Raw genomic sequence first — 22,640 nt, forward strand, 5'->3', positions numbered from 1 at the left:
TCTGCATATACAGCATTATACTCAAAGGTTTTTGCGTACAGTGGTGTCTAAAGGTCTGTGTCCACTCCAAGCATTGTACATTTGAACAACTAAAATGAACTAAAATTCCTCTTTTAAAGCCTTTATATACGATACTATCAGATTTGACATTAAGTAATAAAGTAGTAGGGCTGCAACAGGCGCTACATTGTCCAGAGAGGTGCACCTCTGTTCTACAGAGGCAGTTTAACGCTTAAAATCTTTAGAAAAAAAAAATATATATATATGTATCTTTTTCCAGCAAGACAACAGCTCAATACATCATGCATCAAAGCCAAACCAAACCGTTTGAAGAATCACTGAGATGAGCTGACTTGCATAGCTTTTCCTTTGTAGTTATCGGGCCATAACCACAATAAAACTCACTGAAGCATGACTGAGGCCTCTCTGCACGTGTGCAGCAATAAAAGGAAACAGTAGATACAGAAAATGTTAACACGGTTTGACCTTCTGTAAACGCACACCTTAAAAAAATGCAGTATTGTAAAAAATAAATCATAAAAATGTAAGTTTCCGTAACCAGACCTTCAGACCCCACTGTACATCTGTGTGTTCATGTATTTGCATATACCTGATGTATATATTGCATCATCCGTCAACATAGAACAAGATCTCCCTCACCCTCCCTCCCTTAAAACTGCCCTCACATTTGAACCAAGAGGTACTGACAGTATGCAGATGAGACTTCCCAAGACTGGGACCAACTACTATTAACAGACATGAAGAAAAATGAGGAATCCTAAAAAAAAAAACACAATCAATTAGAACAGAAATAATTAAATTTATGGAGGCCATTACATCGGTAATTAACAGTATATAAAAGCTCAAAAGCACAAACTAGGGGACCGATCAAAGGGCTACAAAGTACTATGTTTATGGTACCATGGGAACATGTGGAAAGATGGACAGATGTGGGTGTACAGTTTAAAGTTTATAGCTGGTTTAACTCAGAAAGGCCCGATTGACAACTTCAGAGTACACAAGCTAAAGCCTTAAATGTTGGACAGTGAAGGTTACTCATACCAATCAGCGATAATTTACAGTGTTATGTACAGTGTGAGGTGGGGCTGTACTGAGCAACAGCTAATTTCCAATCAAGGGTCACTGCAACTTTCAAAAATCAAGATTCCAGCTGAGACCATCCCAACTTTTCCACTTGTCCTAAAAGCAGTCGTTTGTATTTCAGAACAGTAAAACGGAGGGAGCAGAAAAATGAACTCAAAATTACAAACACTGCCACAATGCGGGGTCACATTAGGCTGAATGCCACTTAGCATCTCGTCCTGTGTAACAAAGCTCTCGCTATGAGACAAACTGTGATTCAAAGAGAACAAATCATCAGCAACAGTGAACGAACCTGCAATAATGAGTTTTACAAACCGAGTAGATCAAATAACAACAACATATGCCACTGTGATGACAAACAAATAATAAAACCGAGACTTGCAGCAGCGTTTGTTATGATGATTTACTGACTTCGGCCCACTTCCTTTTCCATGTAGTGTTTACAATATTCTGTACACCCCGTGGATCTCTGCTCTGTCTTGTCAACGATGACCTCACTCATTCTTCAGGCTTTGCCCTTGACTTACGCTGTCCTTTCAAATCACTCTTTCTCTGCAGCCTTTAACCATGTTCCATCAGTACAGGCCACCGGCTTTGCGTTGTCCGATTGTCCTTTCCGTTTATTACATCCACTACTTTATGTCTCCCTCAGCTCTGTGCTTTTTCTCCCCCTCCCACATATTTATATGATTCATGTAGAATAATAAAGTCCCCTGCACTGTTCTATGCCTCATCTTGCTTAAACTCCATTGCTCCTCCATTTCTACTGTTTCTGTATCCCAAAGGGAAACTTGGTCCATTGCTACCAGATCCCTCCCCTGCTTCGAAGCTCTTCTCTTCCAGTGGTTTACCGATCCAGGCTCCGTAGCCGTGGACACTGAGAGCTTGAAAGAACTGCTGCTTGGCTAGTTGAAAAGACGAGGCAGACATCTTGGCCTGGGTGTAGGAGGGCAGGGAGAGGAGGTCAGTTTGGCCACTCCGCTGGCACAGCAAGCGGAACAGGCAGAACAGGTTGGACTTGGACACGCGGGACACGGCAAGTTTGCTCCTGGATGGAAGACATTTGATGGCTCATTAGATGATTGTTAATAAAAATGCAAAAACAACACTGACAGTCTGGAAAACATCATCGTTTATCTGGCAGGCTGCCATGACACATTGTTTCCTCTGATCATGAGGTATTTCCTATTTAGCTACTTCACTTCGCTGCCTGCTGCTCACTGTTTTGAGTGATTTAATTAAAATTAAATGAAGCTTTTGGTAATTAGTGAGTTTAGAATAAATGGAGCACTTGACATTATTGAAAATGAACATTGTGCCCAAGATTGTTTAGTGTATAGTAATTATTATTCTTCATATTTTTTTAATGCTGGTGGTGTATTATGTAGTGTTAGCAGCAGATTAAGTTGCGTACTATCACAAATTGAATTATCACAGCCAGTTAGATGTGTAATACTAAATTAAGAATTAAATGTCCATTAAATGCTGTCTAACCACAGCAGCAACAAAGACACCTTATGCTACATACCCATCTAGTTTTCCTTTGGTCCCGTCCAGCACCTCCACACTGTGCTGGTCTGGAAGGCTCCAGTTCACACTGGATTCCTTGGTCTTTCCTGTGTGACGAGTGGAGTCGTACACACTCACCCTGCCCACCTTCAGGTCAACCAGGTAGTGTGGGGGGAGAAGGGATGGGGACAGAGAGCACATTCTGTTAATTTGGACTGATTTTGTCCCTAAAGCAGTAAATGACAGCCAAGAAGTTTGAAATAGGTTGAACCAATGAATAAACTGACCTGTGTGTAGCTGACAGCTACTGTATTAATTTTTCCTGTTGTTGCTACAGTGACCTACTGATTTTTTGCTAAGTGATGGATGAGCCAAATTTAAATAAAATGGACGATGTGCAGGCTGAAATAGTCGTGTTGGCAGCTTAATTGAGGAATTTAGCCAGAATGACCTCAGGATTCCTGATTAATGCCCAAGCGTGACATTGACAAAAACTTGTGTGGTTACCTCAGGGTGGTTCAGCTTGAAGGGAGGGGGGAGACTTTGGGTGAATGTGTCACCGTCTCTGGCCAGCCGACAGCAAACAGCACGTGTCAGGTGACCGTGGCTGTACAGATAGCCTGGTAGAGGGTGTAAAACAGAAATCTGAGTCAAGAAGCAATGTACAAGTGGGGGCGATCCACTTTCACCGACATGAACTTTCACGAAGAGTCGTCACATTATCTGTGCTGATGACATTGTTCATCCCATGGAATGTTTTACCAAGGGTGATGGACTTCAGGTAGATGGGATGCAGAAAATGAGTGAGCAGTGCCCCCTGCAGGCCCAGAACGTTCCAGCGCAGGATCTTATCACTGCAGCTCATGGTCCGCAGCCTTTCACCGTGCTGGATGCCGTCCCAGGTGGGCACAATGGCACTCGACTCCACTGGGATGGTCCCCTCACCTGGACAAATGTCACATTTGTTGGTTATAGACCAGGATGTGGGAACCTTTGTTTTCTTACGCATTTCGTAAGATGTAAGATGAGGCTTATGTCTCACCATTTTCTACTTTAGTGCGAAGCTTGCCCTGTTTAGCATTCTCAAACAGAGGCTGGTGGCCCTCGACTTCATCCCCTGTCTCACTGCACGACTTATCAAACAGAGCGCCATCTCCACAAGGTGCCGTGCTAAGAATGAGAGAAACGAAAAGAGATATAAGGTATGGATATGATCACACAGATCTTAACAAGACAGAGTGATGACTGCCTAATTTAGAGGATGGGGAAGACAGAGGAGAGCTTCGGGGTGGAAGCAAGGAGAAAGATGATACTATAATCTGATAGTCTCATCACCTGATGTAGAGGTGAAAGGTGATGTCTGATTTGATCCGCAGTTTGTTTTTCTCCGCTGGCTCAAATATACTGTCGTCTGCTCCATCATAGTGCTTCAACAGCTCACTGTACAGAAATCTGAGACGAAAGGATACGATGATTTAAGACTTATAAATAATGTGTTGCAGACTGGGTCACAGAGAAGACGGGGTATTTTTAGAAGTGGACGAGAACCACTGATAATGGAGCAAGATATCCATTCCTACCGGACAAATCCTCTTCTGGAGATGATCTCAGCATGGCAATCATTAACAGTGTCCCCTTTAAGACTCAACTCCTCCCCTTTGACACAACGATTTCCTGACAGTAAAAAAAACAAAAGAAGAGACACATTCAATGTCAAAGATCCCAACAATGCAACGCCTCTCGGTTCTGCAGCGACCTATTTCTGCTTTAGCTTTGTGAGAGTACATGCCTCTGAGCACAAAAAGCCAACAAACTAAACATCATGAAAAACTGCAGTGACAGTGACAATGAATTTTCTTCCGTCGCTACACAACTCCTCAAACTTCTCATACATCTCGCTCGTTTCATTGGCTATATGCTAAAGTTGAGGGATATACCAGTTCCAAGGCTGACAACCGTCCCCAGGCCCTCCCCCCTCCTCATGATGATGGTGGCCAGAATCTTGCGTCCCAGAAGGCTGTGCTGGATGCGTGTGGTCAGGGCATTGAAACGCTGGTGACTCAACATTGCTATCTGATCATGCAAAGTGCTGCCGCTCACTGGTAACTAGAAGGGATGTATATGGGACAGGACAAGACAGACAGGAAAAAAAAAAGAAAACAAGGATTATTTATTAAGAACTTATTGATGCATACTACTTTCAATTAAAAGAGACAAAAGACTAAATTAAAAAAAAGCAACAGAAACTGTGAATTCACAATGAAAAACTGACTTACTGACACAACTGGTTAGAAAACATGTATAAATAAATGATGTTTGTAATGTTAGTATACTATAAATTGAAATACGCCACTGCTTCATCCTTAACTGATTTTTTAAGTAGAAACTGTTGCAGAGTTAAACACGGTGTGTACTTTATTTTAGACTATGTTTTCAGTGAGATCCCACAGTATTCAAAATGTATGTATGGATGTTTGTTTCTTCTATTTTTCCAGGATAGGGAGTGACATGTGTAGGGGTCATCTTGCAGGCATTAGTCTAAGCTTAATCTTTTAGCAAGGTAAAGTAAACCTGTAGCTATGCTCTGACAGTGGACTCATTCCATTATGTACTGCCTTAATCTCACGTTGAACCAGAGACAGCTCTTTTGAAGTGCTCAACTTCCAATATTAAATATGTGAAAACACAGAAGCCAGTACCTCAGCTGGGATAAGCTCTCCAGTGCGGGCAGCCCTCTCAGCTTCTCCTATCAGGACCCGTAGAGCAGCATCAGCCGCTTCCTGCTTTCCCTGCTTCTTGTTGGATGCACAAACCGGAGGGAACCAGCGTCCTCCCAGCTTGGCCTGGTAGGTGAATCTGAGCAGGATGGGAAAACAGAGACAAGCTTTGAAAGGGGTTTCACCCTCATTTCACAGGCCAAGCATCCCATAGACACCATGGTTATTTAGATTTAAAACAAAGAAGATAAACACAAATACCAATCGGAATATTTTCTTTAGTATATTTCTTTATCACAGGGATGCAGCAACAAGTAAGGGCTAAATGGGTGTACAGTGTGGATGAAGAGAGTCTTCCACAACAAGGGGGTGTCTGGGTAGTGGGGAGTGAGCTATTGGGACAGTATCATGATCCACAATCTGAATCACAATTCGATAAAAGCTAAACTAACAATCAGACTGCCGACCCTTATGCATTTACTGCTTTTCCTGCATTATTTTATTCTTAAGTGCAACACACTGTGAACACAAGGTAAGCCAGACAGGAAAAGATTTTCATCCTTTGTGTGCGTGTTAATCGTGTGCCTTTGTGCATTCATGTGGCTCACACATACTTCGGCTCATGTGGTGGCCCAGACTGGCCCACCAGGCGGATCTCTGCAGCAAAGCCCCGGGCTCTTGCATACTCCAGGAGACCAGACACTGCATTGTTGTTCAGGTGGTTGATAAGGTCCCCAACCCCGGCCTCATGGGCTGCTCGCAACTCGTCCGCAGTAAGAGGAGGCAAAGAGGGGCACGCTGTCCCAGAAGCACCCCCATCACTGTCACTCGAAGTGCCCAGGGGCAGCTGAGGCTGGAAAAGAGAGACGTAACCGGTTGAGTAAATGTAGCAGTGACAGTTTAACGTGACAAAGTAATTTCTTTAAGCCTGAATGATCTGTTGGTTTTAAAAATATGATTCCACTAACTTTAGGAATATGCAAATCCCTCTATTTCCTCCCAAATTTTGAGTGTTACTCTCTGCTCACTCCACACCTTGTTAAGCTGCAGCTTCCCATCAGCCATTAATTCTTTGACAGCCTCCTCTGCCGCCAGCTGGCGAGCCGCTTTCTTGCTTGGAGCTGAGGCCTCTGCAAACAAGTTGTCTCCGACCTTCACCCTGTACATGAACCTGAGCACAGGACAGAGAAGGTGAAAAGGATGTAAGAGAGAAAGGGGAGAGAATTATTTTGGTTTGTAACCGAGTCCACACACGTGGCACACTTTGTTGAGTCACTACTCCAGATTCACATTTAGATAACCAAGCCGACGTGCCAGGGTCACCTTAACCTTAGCGCTTACAGTGTACTCAATAGACCAAGATAGATACATGGAGCTCCAAGCCATCCAGGTGCATGAAGGGATGGATTAAACAGAAATAGTGGTAAATACTGGATAGACAGAGGTGCTATTGTGTCTTTATCAGATGACTCGAGCACTGGGAACAGATCAACAGAAATAGCTGCTTCTTGAAAGCAAAAACATGCAACGACTAGAGAACTTTATCTACGAGCATGCAGCATGGTTGAGAACAACATGCAAAAGGACAGATCCAGATGGAGATCAAGGAGTTAGTACCTTGGGTCATGTGGTGGTCCTGCTTGCCCAATGATGACAAATTCAATAGGGTTCCCACTGCGCTGGCTGTACTCCATCAGGACAGAGACTGGATTCTTCCCACCAGGCAGAGAGCGGGACAGGGGCTGCTGAAGTCCCTCTGCTATCCCTTCCACATTACTGGACCCATAGATTCCCCCCATGTTTTCAACTGCCCCCTAGTAGAGGAACAAGACAAAAACATATAAGACAACATAACTTTTAGTTGAATCGTTACTTGGTGAGTTTTATTAGAGCTGTAAAACGTGTGTATCATTGCAGACACAGTCTTGCATAGATTATACATAGATATATTTGTTGTCTGATAAATCACAGGAGACTGTTTAAAGCATGTCAGGATTAAAGTTGATTAACTGAAGATGCAGAAGGGAGGTTTTCATACAATACAAAGTAACTTACACTGGTTTCTGGAAGTGGCTCTATCCCTTGGTCTATGCTTGTAGCATTTCCCTCATCCCCTGTGCATGTCCCTCCCTGCATTTCTCCTATAAGAATACGCAGTGTGGCGGCAGCAGCATCCTTTTTTGCAACCTTCTTACTTGAGGCCTCAGCAATAGGAAATGTTCTCCCATTGAGCATCACCTGCATTCGGAATCTAGACGTAGAAAATGAACATAGAGACACAATGATCTTTTCATACATTATTCATTCAAGAGCAACAATTTACCAATACATATTTTCATTCTTAGGTGGACTTCATTAAGGCACAACTAATGTGTTATGAAATTATCACTTACCTAGGGTCGTGGGAGGGACCTGTCTGGTCGAGGAGGAGGAACTCACAGTTCTGGCCCAGATACTGGGCATATTCCATCAGGCCACTGACGGGGTTCTTCAGCCTCACCTCCTGTAATTTAGCCCACAGATTTTGGGGAGGTGGGGCAGCCAGTGACACAGCAACAGTTCCCATGTCTTTGGCCTTATCTACTGCCAGTTTTTCAGCATCTGTCGCTTTGCGAATGGCATTGAGGTATTCTGGGATCTCATCAGTGGCCCACTGTCCCTCACTGGTCTCTTCATCTTTGCGCGAGGAAAAGGAGGCGCGCTACAGGCAGCAATGGGACAAGTAAAGTGAGGTTATTATAATAATACAAGACACTTCCCATTTTTAGTGATGGGATGTCCCTCTCTTAAAGCGTTTTGCACAGTCAGATGAGAAGATTAATTCTGCTCTCATTCCTGATGGGTATTAGCTTATGGGTTCAGCTTAGTATAAAGGTGGGAAACCAGAGTAACAAGTGAGTATACTTATTTCCCAAAATGTTAAAATTCCTTTAACTTGAGCCATGTTTAAAGACACTGTTCTATATTCATAGCAAGGCACTCACTTTATGAATAAATAATGTGTACAAACCAAAACACCTAAAATGTACCTACCACTTCACTATGACTTTGCTTTGGCATCCAACCTTCTGGAAGTGGCAGTGCTTCAAGGCCTGTTATCGGTGGTAAAGATGATGGCAAGAAGGTGGACCCTCTTCCTTCTTCATCTCTACTGATTTCCATCTCCATCTGACCCCCCACAGTTGTGGTGTTTTCTGCGGTTTTCCAACTCCCTGGAAGTGGCAGTGACTCAAATCCTGGTAATGGTGGTAGTGCTGATGGCAAGAAGACGGACCCTCCTACTTGATCGTCTGTATTGGTTTCCACCGCCATCTGACCTCTCACAGCTTCGGTGCTCTGTGCAGCTTTGAGGCTCCTCTCCATCTTTTCTCTACGGTGGAAGGAGAGCTCCCATGTGGGAGGGTTAACTTCACCATTCTTAACAACCTCACCTTGCTTCTCCAAGGCGTAGAGGGTGGGATTGACCTGCTTTGCATTACGTAAGCCAATATTTTTTGCTATGACAAGAGCAGTTGCCTCTCCTGAATTCAGGAGGTATTGCAAAATGAGTGCCTTATGGTTTGCCATCATAGCAACTGTAAGATCCTGATCAGGGGAGCTGATAGTACTGGGATGCTGTTTCTTGTGGTGTGCTGAGGACTGGGATTCTTCAGAGTCAGATGATGAGGAGGAGAACGAGATGTTAGAGATGTTAGAAGAACTTATTTCAGACTCGGAGTCCTCTTCTTTGGCCTCTGCCCGGTATCCTGTTTCTGGGTCAACCCTGGCTTCAGGATTTGGAGGGTGTTCGAAGCTGTCACATAGATAAGAAGGGGGACTTTGTACTTTAGCGTGTCGATCCTCTTCAACTCTGAGAGGTCCTCTGTACAGAGTCCACTCGGGAGGGGAGTCTCCTTGCTTGGAAGCTTTCTGTGAGCGTTCCAATGAGTAGAGAGCCTGATTGACTATCTTTTTGGGCAGATGAAGTTTTTTGGCTAATATTCTAGCAGAGATACTCTCATCTGGCTTCAAAGCAGCCAAAGCCCTGTGTACCTGGTCCTGTATATCTGGTGTGAAAGTGATAACTTTTGGAAAGCTCACATTTGCTGAGCTTCTGGAGGAAGAATACCTGTCAAACCTTTCTCCTCCACTGTTGAGCCTGTCACGCTGAAAAGACAAACTCTGAAAATTGTCACACAGTGAGTCTGTTTGGGCGCACCATTGTCTGTCGGAGTATTGGTTGTGGGTTCTACCTTGTAGCTGGTTTTGATTCAAGTGTCGAGAGCCTGGAGGGCCTCGTGAGATTCCTGCACCATGCGAGTATGAAAATCTCTGGTCCTGGAAATATCTTCCTCGACCCCTAGGGCTGCTGTTGGGATTTGGATATCTATTGTACTCTGATTGGGGCTGATATGAGGAACTAGGTGGCCGGCCAGGTACCACTCCCCCTCCTCCACGTGCACTACCTCTGAACTGTGGTGCCTCAAAGATCTGTCCTCTCAGAAATTCTACCTGTTTGTACTGAAATGAATTTGGACTTGGATTGGCACTGTGATTGTGGTTATATGAGCTATCAGGATGGGCAGCAGTGTTGTAGTAACTTGGATGTTGGGTCTGCTGGGGGCCAGCTCTAGGATAGACGGGGGCCTGGTCAGGTCTATAGTAATTATCCTTGGCCTGCAAGTGAGGTGGCGGATGTCTGTAGTGATAGTGTTCTTTGGAAGGCCCTCCTCTACCTCTGCTCATAGCGCAGGGGTTGAGTGCAAAGCGGGCCGACGCAGCTGGCTATGCAGCTTCTGTATTATCGTATGTCCTCTAGCTCAAACAGAAAATCCTGATGGATGAAAGTGAGGGGAGGCCAGCTGCACACTGAGAGCACCTGAAATGCAAACAAATTACAAATCAATAGGATTTTAATAACATGTAATAAACAACAATAAAATAACTGACTGGTGGAAAAATGAGGAGCAGTCGGGAGTACAAGAGAATGTCATTCTAACCAATAACACAAGTTCAGACTTCTTGCTGGCAACCCTCCAACCTCCTCAAGTGTCCTTGGATAAGTCAGTCCCAGTTTTTAGCAGCACCCTACACTACTGCGTTCCTAAAATGCAATGTACAACAGAGTGGACAATAAAATATGTGGTTATTAATGAGGAGGGGATGAGCTCTGGCATACAGAAACCTTACCAAGTTACATCTTCAGATTATAACCCTGTCAGTCTACGAGGATATTGCAGGGCGACACACTATCTTTCCCAGTTATCCTGAAACTTTATCCTAGGGTAAGTGGAAGTTGATTAATAATTCAGACCTTCTTGTGACTATTCTGTATTATTTCTGGACTTACAAATTATTGCTGGATCTGGATCCACAGCACAGGGGAAAAGTGAGACAATGATGCAGACAAAAAGGACAGTTCAAGGATACGAGAACGTACAAGTCAGTGACAGAGAGCACTGCAGTCGCTAGTTGACAATTCTGGCTCTCATACTACTTTTTTGCAAAGCTAGGTTAAGTTCCTTCTAGCAATACAAACACACAGTTGAAAATCTCCACCAGGTTGAATCTAAAACAAGGCAAATGGACTTGTGAAATGTTTTGAGAAACCTCCAACAAATCCTGTTGCCCTGTTTTACGTAAACCATGACCTGGATAACTGCAAATCTTCACCGACGTATCACCAAGTTGAAATGCTTATTTTAAACTGCATCGCGCAGATTTCCAATATCCTTTATGGCAGAAACACTATTGATTCTGTCTCAAGTGTCATATCTGACAACACTCAATAATGTCCACCTCAGTGAGACTGACAACAAGGGGACACCCAATACTGAGTCAGATTTCATCCCCTCCGGCCCAGTCAGCATCACTTACTGTATGTCCCACAGGGCTGAGTAGGCCTGAACAACACAACATTAATAAAGAACACCATAGTGTTGGTTCATCGCAGTAATAGGTGCCGACAGGGCTGGCAGCCCGGGGGACAAACAGGGCTGGAGCTGACTCATCTTGACCCTGATGCAAGGCAACATTTGACAGCCAAAATAACATCTCTGTGTTTTCCAGACTGTCGCGATGTTCACGTTCGTAGCTGTTGTGAAACAGGACAAGATTCTCATTTTGAGAACTGATGAATCAACTCTTCTGGAGTCTTTAACCTGGCATGTCAAGGAACACGTAAATACTACAAATGCACATGTTGCTATTCAAAGTATCTCCTTCCTCCATCGCCGAGACCTTTGTGTCCCTTGTTCACTCAGTATGACCGAAATGAACCCTGATGAAAGCTCCGAAGTTAACGCACATGCTTTCAGATGTGCGTGCTGGTCGCCCAAACCTCGTAGACGCGCACGGACTTGTGGATCTCACCTATTGAAGCTTAAATCAAAGTGGCATCGAGGGAAGAACGTAAGTTTTGAAGCTTCTCCGATGACTTTAAGCGAGACCCACGTGAAAGAGCGAGCACGGAAAACCGAAATTACCACACTATCCAAAAGGATTAATTCGTGAAAGGTATTTTCCAGCGCGCAGTGTGTTTTCCGTGTAGGATAAGTTCCTGTCCGCAGGCTCCACAGTAAAAACTCCAGTGAGGTCTCCCGCTTATAAACGCTGCATGAGCTCGTGTCCTGATGTCAGATTATTGTTGCTAATGTGTTACACCACGAGAGGGAAAACGTCCAGCAGGTTTAAGTGAAAAGAAACCGAATTCAAAAGGTTTAGGGTTAAGTTTCGATTTCGTTTCTTGAGAAAATAGTTCTTTCATTTTGTGTCACGTGACCAGAAGCGGCACATCGGAGTCATCCCCGTTAATAAACCATCTCAGAAGTAGTGAAAGTTGAGTCGGTCTGTTTGTTTTTCACACATAAAGAGGTCGCTCTGCGGTGAAAGATTCAAAGTTCCTGTATTACAGTGGGCCCTCAAGGACATCCGTCCCTCAATGCATACTACACCGGGACACATCACATGCTCAGATCACATTCTCACATTAAAAATAAAACAAGGAGAGAAAATGATCGAGTCTGGTGGTAATGTAATATATTTTGGAAGATACAAATATCACTCCAAAGCGTGATAGTTTTGTTTTGACACTTTTGATACTAGTAACAGGCTTGTGATAAGACGGAAATATAACTCGAGAGAGAAATCACAACATAATCTCTTATAAATAAGCATAGAGCTAGCGACATTACTCTCGAAACCAATTTCCCACCACTCAGGTTTGAGCAATTGCTCAAAATCATATTATATTTATTGGAAATGTAAATCAGAACCAGAATCAGAACCAGAATCAGAATCGTTCAAGGAAATTGTAAATGATAACAGAATTTAAATCTAAACAAAATTTGTTTTCCATTTCATTCAGGTAAAACGGACTAAGATATGTTTACAGTCTTTTACTTTTGCCAAGAACTAATTTATCACTTTGCATTATACATCACTGAATATTATTTAGCTGTATTGTATTAGTAGAATGTAAAGCATCACACAACAAAGTTATACCTAGCTATTTGACCCGATGAACAAACTTTAATTAGGTTTATTTGCGCCAAAAGAAACAAACACACTCAATTACCCTTTTCTGAAAGATTAAGGTTATTTTAGGAGAGTTAACTGCCACAAGGACAACGGATGAAACTCCAGCAACGTCGCCGTTATCTATTGCTTTAGCTTGAAAGATAATGCTAATAAAAAATAATTAAACGTAACATAATACTAAAACTTGGCTACAGGTTAAACTAATTTATTAGCTATCGGCTAGGTTGTTTTTAACGTGTGTGCGTTACGGTAAAGCGACACTACGAGACAAAATGTGCAGCTAGAAGCAGCCAAGTGAACATCAGTCCTCCTCCTCCAGCTAACGTTAGCTAGCCTGCTAGCTCCACACTAGCATCAGAGCAACGCGCTGCCACTGCACCATTTCCAACTATCGCCTGCAGCGCAGACAGTTCACAGTCTGTTAACACCAAACACCAAACTACTCTTCACCCAAACCCAGAAAAAATATTTAAAGGCAAGACATAGCCTCAATGAGTTACCTCAACTCGCAGTCTGTCCCCACTCTGGGCTCTTGTTGCTGTGTAATATTTTAATGCGGTGCGAGAAACAATCAAAGAACTGGTGCACGAAGAAGTGACGCGTTCGATTATGCGACCAACACAAACAGCTACATGTCGCGTGTGAGTGACGCAGCAACATAGGCCAGGTTCCAATAGTTTTCAGCAGTATCCTTTGCGCCCGGAAGTTAAACAGCCGCTGCAATGTGTTGCAAACTAAAATCACCCAGTTATGTTCTGTTTTGTGTTTATTCAGACTGATTGTTGATCGATTTGATTTATTGAATTGATTCTTTGCTTAATTATCTACAAGAGTTGCATATGTATTCCTCACTTCTGCAAAGGTATTGCCTCTGTATTTGCATAAAATCTCAAAAAATTAGGGCTATTTACAAACAATTCTAGTAACAATCGTAAGAAAAATGTAATGAAACCAAACACAGTGTTAGAGCTGAATTAAAAACAGGGACAATGAATGAATGAATGAACATGCCAAGAGGAAAGATGTAAACAAGAATATGTTTTTTTGTTTGTTTTTTTAAGACACATTTCTCTTTATATTAATACACATCAGTTAAATGTTTGGAAGAGACTGAAAGTCTGAAATGATATGCACTTTAAGAATGAATCACATTGTCACAATCATTTCAGTGGAAATACACCAAGGACTGGCATTGCACTTTTCTGATGTATCCTTTGGGTGTCAGCATTTCTCTGTGTCACTGTGCACTGATATTTCACTAGACTGAAAAGCAGAACAGATTTCAAATATCATTGGCTGCTGGAAATTAAAAAGTGCACAAGTAACCTGGTACCCGACCCCCCCAAAAAATGGTCAAAAAAATGCACATCATAAAGTCTGCAGGAATTAATGAGCTGAGAAGCATGAAGGATGGAGTTGGAGCGCAGGTTGTGGTATGGGCTAACCATCTCTCAGTATTTCCAGCACACAGCATCTCCCTCTTTTTAGGAGTATTCTTTTCACTGCATTTCTCACCCACTCTGTCTTTCCGGCTCTCTCTGCCTCCCCCTTTCTCCTCCTTTCGCTGCTCTGCCACTGCTGTTATTGAGCTCTCCAGACTTGTTTTCTACAGCCTCTCTTTCTCTTCACTTCAGGTCCCTACCCCCCCACCCCCTGCACCCCCCACTTTCCTTATTTCACCTTGCGCTTCATTTTCTCTCTCTCTTTCTCCCTGTGCCAGTCTTTCTCTGCTGATACAGAGGAATGCAGAATGAGGCTAGCTGTGGCTCTTGGGCTGTTGATACTTGCGACTCTTCTCAGAGGTGAGTGACTTTCACTGGCGCTTTGAGTGAGACCGTGCTCGAACAAGTGTGTGCTTTCTGTGCTGTAGCGTATATATAGTATGTGCTCTTACATGACAGGACGCAGGCTTTTAATAACCGTGCACACAGCAGCTCACTTAGACAGAGAGACTGTCCATTGGTGTGTAGCCACATAAAAAAATATATAATACAATCATTTTTATGATGAGCCAGCAGCACTGTGATGTGTAATCATCTTCACTGCAGATTGCAAAGCAGAGCTGTGCATTTGTTTGTTATAAATAAGAGTAACGTCCGATTGATGCAAATCAGTCAGAAGGTATTAGTACAAAAATAGATAGATAGATCGATAGATAGATCGATAGATAGATAGATAGACTGAGAAAGGTCCCAAGAAAAAGTAATAGGTGATTATGATGCTCCTAGTAGTTCATTTATCAGCTGGACATTATAGTCACTAAGGGATCATTAATCTGAATTATAGCCAGACCATCTGTGGAGTCATATTGATATAAATTACGGTCTAGTTAGTGAATCTAAATTTCTCAGTGTACAGTGAGTACATTAATCTCACACTATTCATCGTTCACTCATTCTCTGAAATGTGGTTTGCCAAAAGAGGAGACATTGTGCTTCCATTTTCAGTAATTGTTTTTTAACTTATTTGGCGCGCCTCTCTCATCTACCTATGGATAACCTCCTCCAAATTCAGGGGATTACCTTGTGGGGAATGAATCAGGAGGGATTTGAAGCCCTTGGCGGAGTTATAGGGCGAAGAGAGAAACTTGCCTGTTCTCATTGTTGTGAGTGCCGTGTGTGTCTGTCTGGGGTGTTTCGGTGTTTAATGGCCTCACTATTTCCTGCATGGAATGAAGCTGACGTTTTTACAGCGGTGGAAAGACTGCGTGCCCGTGATCAATCAGAGACGTAATTGATTAGGAAGAGCTGGGTTCTTTCTCTCTGCTTTCCGCTGTTTTTCTACTCGTTCTGATGCCCCATGTCCACACAGCTTCATATCTTCGTGCAACTGAACAAGAAATACCATTTTGAAAACATTCCCCGCTCCTGCTAGCCCACCGTCTGCTTCACCTCTGGGTTTCCTTGTCTTCTCTTTCTTTCATCTGCAATTTTGACACCACTTTTCCCCAAACTACAGTTGTTACACCATTTTTTTTGAAAGCGCTTTCTCCTTGTCTTTACTGACACAGAGGGGACTTTTTTCTATCTCCTCTTCTCCCTTCCATAAAACCCCCCTTCCCATCCCGTGTTCAGTATCAGTGCAGGGCCCTCACCAGCGCTATCTGCTCAGGGAGCTGCTGAGGGACTACAACCCGATGGAGAGACCAGTGGCCAACGACTCCCAGGCCCTCACCGTTCAGTTCTCTTTTACTCTCATGCAGGTCATGGATGTGGTACGAATGGCACAGATGCACCATAAACAAATGTACACACCTAAAGATTCAGACAATACGCCCCCTCAAAGCATAGGTTCACATTTATTTCCAAGTCCGTCTTCATATTTCAGATTACTTGATTAAAAAAGAGTTATTTGTCAGTGTAGTTTTTCTATTTCTGTGCACTAGTTGTCAAGAGAGATGGAATACATATCCACATCCCTTCACTATGTACGGTACATGCATGAGGGTTTAACATGAGCTTTTTTTTACAGGTGTTTCTCTGTGCTGCATTGCAGTCTAGGGAGAATCACTCAAAGAGGAATTTTACTATAAACTATAAAAGTTTTTATTTCATAGATATTCACATTATATTCAGATTGATGACGTTTTAGTGTGCAGGCATTTTTATATTTAAGAAGACGCATAAGCAACCGACATGCATTAAATAGTATGGACAGGTGGACCAAGCAACCAGTTGTAAAAATGTAAATATGTGCCTGAGTGTCTTGTTTTAAGATAGATTTGAACTGGACCTTCAAACCAGATTTTCCCATTTGTTTTGTGTCATGCAAGGATGAGAAGAACCAGATTATCACCACCAACGCCTGGCTGCAGATGGTGAGTGTAATAGATTACATTAGCATTGAGATATTGATCTGCATCTTTTTTTCTTCTTCTTTTTTTTTTTTCTTTGCACCTGCGGGGCTATTCACAGTGTCATCCCAATTGTTGGCTTCAGTACCATTTTAATAGTCACATCAGCAGGCTGACAGCTTTTTCCTTCTGCTCCAGTCATGACCTTATTATGAGATTATTATGAATACTGGATGAATCTGGGCCAAGTGGCCAAGCCATTTATCTCCTGTCTAGTCAGCTTTAATTTTTTGGACCAAAATCACAAATCATAATTGTGCCCCAAAGGACTCCAAGCTTAGCAACAAAATCCCTTTAACAGAGAACAGTAGTTGAAGGGGAAAGTCTGTTTTCCAGGGCAGGAAACCAAATAAATATACACAATGAACACTGATATGATTTTATGTGTGGTTTTGTATGTTTGTATGCATCTGTGAAAAATGTTATTTTTTTTTTATTCATATGTAAAACCCGACATGTGCTTGTGTCTTCCAGCAGTGGTATGATCACTACCTTCAGTGGAACCAGTCAGAGTATCCTGGAGTTAAAAACCTTCGTTTTTCCCCTGACCAGGTCTGGACACCTGACATATTGCTTTACAACAGGTGTGTGACCTACAAACAGAATATATACAAATATACACCAACACTGCTGCTGCTTATTTCTAAAACCATCTCATCACCACGCTACTACCCTTTAGTGCTCATGATAAGTTTGATGCCACCTTTAAGACCAATGTGCTGGTGAACTCCAGTGGCTTCTGTGAGTATCTACCTCCAGGTACGTTTGATCATTTTTGAAGTCCCTTGTTTCCAGACAGCTGCACCAAACAACAGTTCTAATCAAGTTTTACTCCAACTTTTACTATTATGATTTTTTTCCCTGTTATTTCTGTGTTTCAAGGAATATTTATCAGCACGTGTAATGTAGACGTTAGATGGTTTCCATTTGACATCCAGCGCTGCGAGCTGAAGTTTGGCTCGTGGACATTTGACGGCTGGCTGCTGGACATCCAGATGAAGGAGGCAGATGTGTCAGGATACATGCCCAATGGAGAGTGGGACCTGCTGGGTAGGAGCGGCTGCCAGAACCCTAGATGACTGACTGTGTTGCTTAGTGACCATGCCAACATTACTGCCACGCAGTGATGTACTTGTAAAGACCTGGTTAATTAAATATAATTAGAGGATATAATTAGGGTTATGTTTAGGTGAGGGATAAGACTGTAGCCGTACAACTCGATGTATGCCGTGTAAATGTTTCAGTGATAGAAAAGAGGCAGCACCGACACTTTCAGCGCTGATGTTTTTGTATGCAGATTACACAATGCTGGTTATGTAGCAGGGAAACGTGTTTAGTAATATAATGTAACTACTGGAGAAACAGTATATTTTTTGCTCTTCTCTTTATTTCAGGTCTGTTCAGTGACATGTTTTAATGATGCTTTGTTTTACTGCACGTGCAATTTCTTCTCACATTGTAAAAAATATAAAGTTTTGAAATGATATATTGGGATTTTTTGCACCTAACCCATGTTGTCTGCATTCTAATATAGTTTTGCTGCATCCTTTTTTTTCCTCATCCCGTCAGAGGTTCCTGGAGGTCGTAATGAGATTTTCTATGAGTGCTGTGCAGAGCCCTACCCTGACGTTACGTTTGTGGTGACGTTACGAAGGAGAACCTTGTTCTATGCTCTCAACCTGCTCATCCCCTGTGTGCTCCTCTCCTCCATGACCCTCGTGGTCTTCCTGCTCCCTGCCAACTCCGGAGAGAAAATCAGCCTGGGTGAGGGATAATTTGAGTAGAAGAACAGGGGGTGAGAAATGTTGTGCCTTATTTCACTCTAGTGTTTCTCTCCTTCTCAGTTGATACTACTGGAACACTTTTAATTAGAGTGCAGTGTCAGGATGGCTTAAATGGAGAGTAGGTGGGTCAAAGACAGAACATACTCGAGGGAATATGAAAAAGAATAAAATCCAATACATTTTTCAAGGACTGTCAGAAAGACAGATGCCTGTGGTGAGAAGTCAAGTGCAGAATACTAAATGTACTGGTCCACGAAGTGTACTCACATACTTTCTTCACTTAAGAGTACTCTCCTCTTGTTTCTCTGCAACCCATGACTCCCTGGTGTCTTGTGCTCTGCCCACAGGCATCACGGTTCTGCTTTCTCTGACCGTCTTCATGCTGATGGTTGCAGAGATCATGCCCGCAACATCAGACTCGGTTCCACTGATTGGTCAGTTGTTTTCTTTCTATGCATCTGTTTGCACGTGGGTGGTGGTGGTTTTTGTGGTCACTGACATTGTTCATAGCATTCAGACTGCCTGCAAAGCCTACTATGTGTCTCAGGTCAGTACTTTGCCAGCACCATGGTGATTGTTGGGATGTCGGTGGTAGCGACAGTCATTGTCCTCCAGTTCCATCACCACAACCCCAACAGTGGAGGCATGCCACGCTGGGTGAGTCATAATAATAATCATTTAAAGAATACTTTTCTAATCAATGTAAGGAACAATATTCAAAGGGCCACCTAGACCAAAGGACAACGTGTTCATCAAATATGTATTAAAATGTGACTCTTTTAATTTTCTGATTCATATTTGTGTCCTTGACTGTCAGGTGCATTTAATTCTGCTGCAGTGGGTCCCCTGGTTTTTGCGGATGAAGCGTCCTGGTGAGGGAGCGGAGATAAATCTTTCCAACTGCCAGGCGGACTCCCAGAGCAAGACCCTATCCTCTCCTACCACCACCACGACAACCACCACCATCCCCACCCCAGTGCCCCCCATCCTCCCGCAGAGCCTCAACTCCTTGCAGGCTAGCCTGGCACACCTCAACCACCCTCTGCCACACCCACTGCCTCACCGGCAGAACTCTCAGCCTGTTGTCCTCCCCAATCCCAGCCACAGGGATACACATCCCCAGCCTAACGGCCATCTGCCTTACATGAGCTTCCAGACCTTCCAGGCCACCGCAGAACTGGAACCAGTCCAGAGAAACAGGATCACCAGCCACGGGAGGAGTAACAGTGGACTAGGTGGAGGGGAAGGAGAAGTCGCAGCAGCAGGAGGCGGAGGGCCAGTCGGAGATACACCAATACATCACCACCTCCCATCTTCCAAGTTTGGGAACCCTCCACAGGAACCTCCAGTCTGCCCGGACACTGACCCATTAAACACAACCTCTGGACACTGCGCTCTAGAGGCTGCGGTTGGCAGATCAGCTGTTTCACACACCCACAGCGGGATGATTCGGTCTGTGGCAGTGGACAACCAGCTGCAAGCTCTCCTGGTAGAGGTGCAGTTCTTAGTCGAACGTGTTCGTGAGCAGGACCGTCAGCTGAGCTTGGCTGAGCAGTGGCAGTTTGCTGCAGCTGTCATTGACCGCCTGTGCCTGGTTGGGTTCAGTGTTTTCAACATCATCTGCACCATCGCTATCCTCATGGCTGCTCCCAACTTTGGAGAAGCACTGTCAAAAGATTTCCTCTGAGTGGAAAGAAAAGCGATTTGAGCCAGTGTGCTATCTTGAGAGATAATACAGATTTTTGGAAGCACAATTGCTGACACTGGGACACACAACAGCAAACATTTTCTGTTTAATAAGAGTGGACTGTGCAACATGTCAAGTGGACAGTGAGCCAGAAACATTTGAGTCAATACATTTCCTGTTTCTGATACAGTAACACCTGATTCTGCTCAGATACACCATCAACACAACCCTGCAGGGGTTTGATACATTGATTTTAATGATGGTTTGTGCAACAACTGACAAAATCATTGGTGATTATTAGTGAATATTCTGCAGAGATTCTGCCATCATGGGACTCCACGCTAAGGTGTTCAGTCAAGTGTTGCATGTCAATCGAGCTTTTACAGTTTAAAGGTTCAGGATTACAATAAACCTAATTTTTCAAGGTTTCCATTTAATAGGATGACAAAAATCAATGTGATGAACATTTTCCCATGTGGACTTTCTGTTCTGGAGTTTGAGAATAGAAAAAGAAAATTCATTTTCACAAAGTAAAGCCTAGAAATAATCTATACAGTGGGCTGATACTTAAAGTAGTCTGTGGTGATGTGATATCTCGGAGAAAAAGGCTGAACAACAGTTTTTCTTTTCTGATTATAAAAGACACTTGAGGTTATCCCTACAAGCCTGTCTCACGAAAAAGAAATAACTCAAAAATCCACTTTTTATTCATGATGTGGAACGTTTTTGTTTTTTTTGTTTTTTTTGCAGCTGTCAAAGAGGTTCAAATTGCAGCTTGTGAAACAATATTTCACAAAAGCTTTTATAAATCACACACATACCACTCGCAGTGGTGTGTATGCAGAGACATACAGAGCGAATGTGTCTTTGAATGTGAATCGAGGCATTTATTTTGCAGAATTGCTGGACATTTGAATGCCAATAGGTTGTGACACGCAGAGGTGTAAATACTGTGAAATAAACGATCTCGTATTTTGTACTCGCCTGACGTGCATCAGAATTTCTTTTCTGTGCCTCACCTCTCCCTGGCTGAAGTTTTTATGAAGGACGCAGAAACAGAGGACAGGAGGAAGTGAAGGAGAAGAAAAAGAGCCATAGAGGAGAGGAAAGACAGAGGTAATGAAGCACGGCAATAAAGAGGCAAAGGGAAGAAAGAGAGGTGGAAGGGAGGGCTTTGCAGAGGCACCCAGGCAGGCAGAATGAAAGAGAGAACAAGGTGGCTGCACGGTTTGGTTGAGAGAAACAGAGGAGGGAGCAAAAAAATGTGCTGAGAAAGCACACGGGGACCAGTGAAGTTTTTAACTGATTGCTCGTTAATGAGAGAGGAAGAGGAGGATGGCAGGAGTGAACCCCTCCTCCTCCTTCTCATCCTTCTTGGATGCTGCGGCTGCTAAACTGTACTTAGAGCAGCATTTAGGGGTGACTAGACATATATACAGAATTGGAAGAGGGTGTCTTTATCAGGATTTATGTGAAGGATCTTGGCAAACACTCTGATTTAAAATGATTGACTAGGAAATAATGCAAACACTTTATGATGATTGAATTTGGCTAATTGATGTCTTGGCACGGCTGTACTCATACCCTTAGCCCTGAGGCTATTAACTTGCCTTTAAAGTTTTCATTGTTAGCAAAGCATGTGCAGGAACGGTAGTTTACTTATGGAGAAATTCACCGTGCATTGCAATGGCCTACTGAACTCCTTTTGCCGGCACGACTGACGCGGCTGCTGAGAGATGCAGTACGGCACAGGTAATAAATCTTAGACACTCTCCTCCTCCAGCGAGTCAGTCGTCCACCTGCTCTGTGCCGACAGCTCATGCAGAGAGCTGTTTATTCAGATGGGAGGCGAACCGAGTTATATATAAAACAGAGGAGCATGATGCAGAGAGCAGGAGGCTGGAGTGCTAAAAAAAAAAAAAGCGTCTTTTGTACCAAGGGGCTACTGCAATCTGTGGCTGTCGCACAAATTTACACACACTTCCACAGAAGAGGAGCAAGGGAAACACATCATGTGGTTAAGTAAGGACCCTGCTGCAGACCTAATGCAGCAACCATGCATTTCCCTGAAGATGTCTCATTTAATGGCTCCAGTTCTCATCCACAAATTCTGTTTAATGCTGCTTGTGCAGTGCTGTCACTTCCATATTGTGTTTGCTCATGTAGGGAAAATATGACAGGGAGAGAATTATAATGGAAATTTACTAATAATAATAGTATTCTGTTTTAGATGACTGTGGGAACCTACAGAGACAGGGTACGTCTGGCAAGACTTTATTAATGCCTAGTAACAACCACTAGTGAAAAACAACTCCTTATATGGTATTTTTGAACCTTACCCTGCCTCTTGTTCAGATGAACCTATAGAAGTATGTCTGACACTCTTTATCTGCAACAACAGGCTCTGAGTCTCTCACCATCTTCCTTCCTGCAATAAAACCATAAAAGATACTGAATGCATCCAGTCT

General features: G+C 43.3%; 2 protein-coding genes across 4 annotated transcripts; one reads left to right on the top strand and one right to left on the bottom strand.

Annotated features, from left to right (window-relative positions):
- Positions 1-684: 684 nt before the first annotated feature.
- Positions 685-13,803, bottom strand: adar (adenosine deaminase RNA specific). 3 transcript variants are annotated; one of them, XM_084556172.1, is made up of 16 exons: positions 13,349-13,803; positions 8,364-10,188; positions 7,724-8,031; positions 7,386-7,581; positions 6,948-7,144; positions 6,366-6,501; positions 5,939-6,183; positions 5,313-5,469; positions 4,551-4,719; positions 4,194-4,287; positions 3,949-4,065; positions 3,656-3,783; positions 3,376-3,558; positions 3,121-3,233; positions 2,633-2,760; positions 685-2,152 (listed from the first exon to the last, which is right to left on the bottom strand). In XM_084556172.1, exons 2-16 carry the CDS (start codon positions 10,053-10,055, stop codon positions 1,828-1,830), a joined length of 4,188 nt encoding a protein of 1,395 aa, XP_084412298.1. In that variant the 5' UTR covers positions 10,056-10,188; positions 13,349-13,803; the 3' UTR covers positions 685-1,827. The 3 variants fall into 3 exon arrangements, with proteins under 3 accessions (XP_084412298.1, XP_084412300.1, XP_084412299.1); XM_084556174.1 differs by having other exon boundaries at positions 5,945-6,183; positions 13,349-13,801; XM_084556173.1 differs by lacking the exon at positions 13,349-13,803 and adding an exon at positions 11,682-12,257.
- Positions 13,804-14,258: 455 nt separating this feature from the next.
- On the top strand, positions 14,259-22,147 carry LOC311497546 (neuronal acetylcholine receptor subunit alpha-7-like; the record flags this gene model as incomplete). Its single annotated transcript, XM_084557860.1, has 10 exons — positions 14,259-14,281; positions 15,807-16,062; positions 16,621-16,665; positions 17,176-17,285; positions 17,381-17,460; positions 17,584-17,751; positions 18,271-18,465; positions 18,833-18,919; positions 19,033-19,142; positions 19,303-22,147. 10 exons carry the CDS (start codon positions 14,259-14,261, stop codon positions 20,170-20,172), a joined length of 1,944 nt encoding a protein of 647 aa, XP_084413986.1. The 3' UTR covers positions 20,173-22,147.
- Between the last annotated feature and the right edge of the window lie 493 nt (positions 22,148-22,640).

Source organism: Chelon labrosus (assembly GCF_963514085.1).
Source record: "Chelon labrosus genome assembly, chromosome: 12".
Classification (NCBI taxonomy): Eukaryota; Metazoa; Chordata; class Actinopteri; order Mugiliformes; family Mugilidae; genus Chelon; species Chelon labrosus.

Coding starts and splice junctions, on each gene's coding strand:
- adar (XM_084556172.1), bottom strand. CDS start 10,055: ATGAGCAGAGGTAGAGGAGGGCCTTCCAAAGAACACTATCACTACAGA. Junction 5,470..5,938: donor CCACATGAGCCGAAGTATGT/GTGAGCCACATG, acceptor CATCCTGCTCAG/ATTCACCTACCAGGCCAAGC. Junction 3,234..3,375: donor CCTGAAGTCCATCACCCTTG/GTAAAACATTCC, acceptor ACCCTCTACCAG/GCTATCTGTACAGCCACGGT.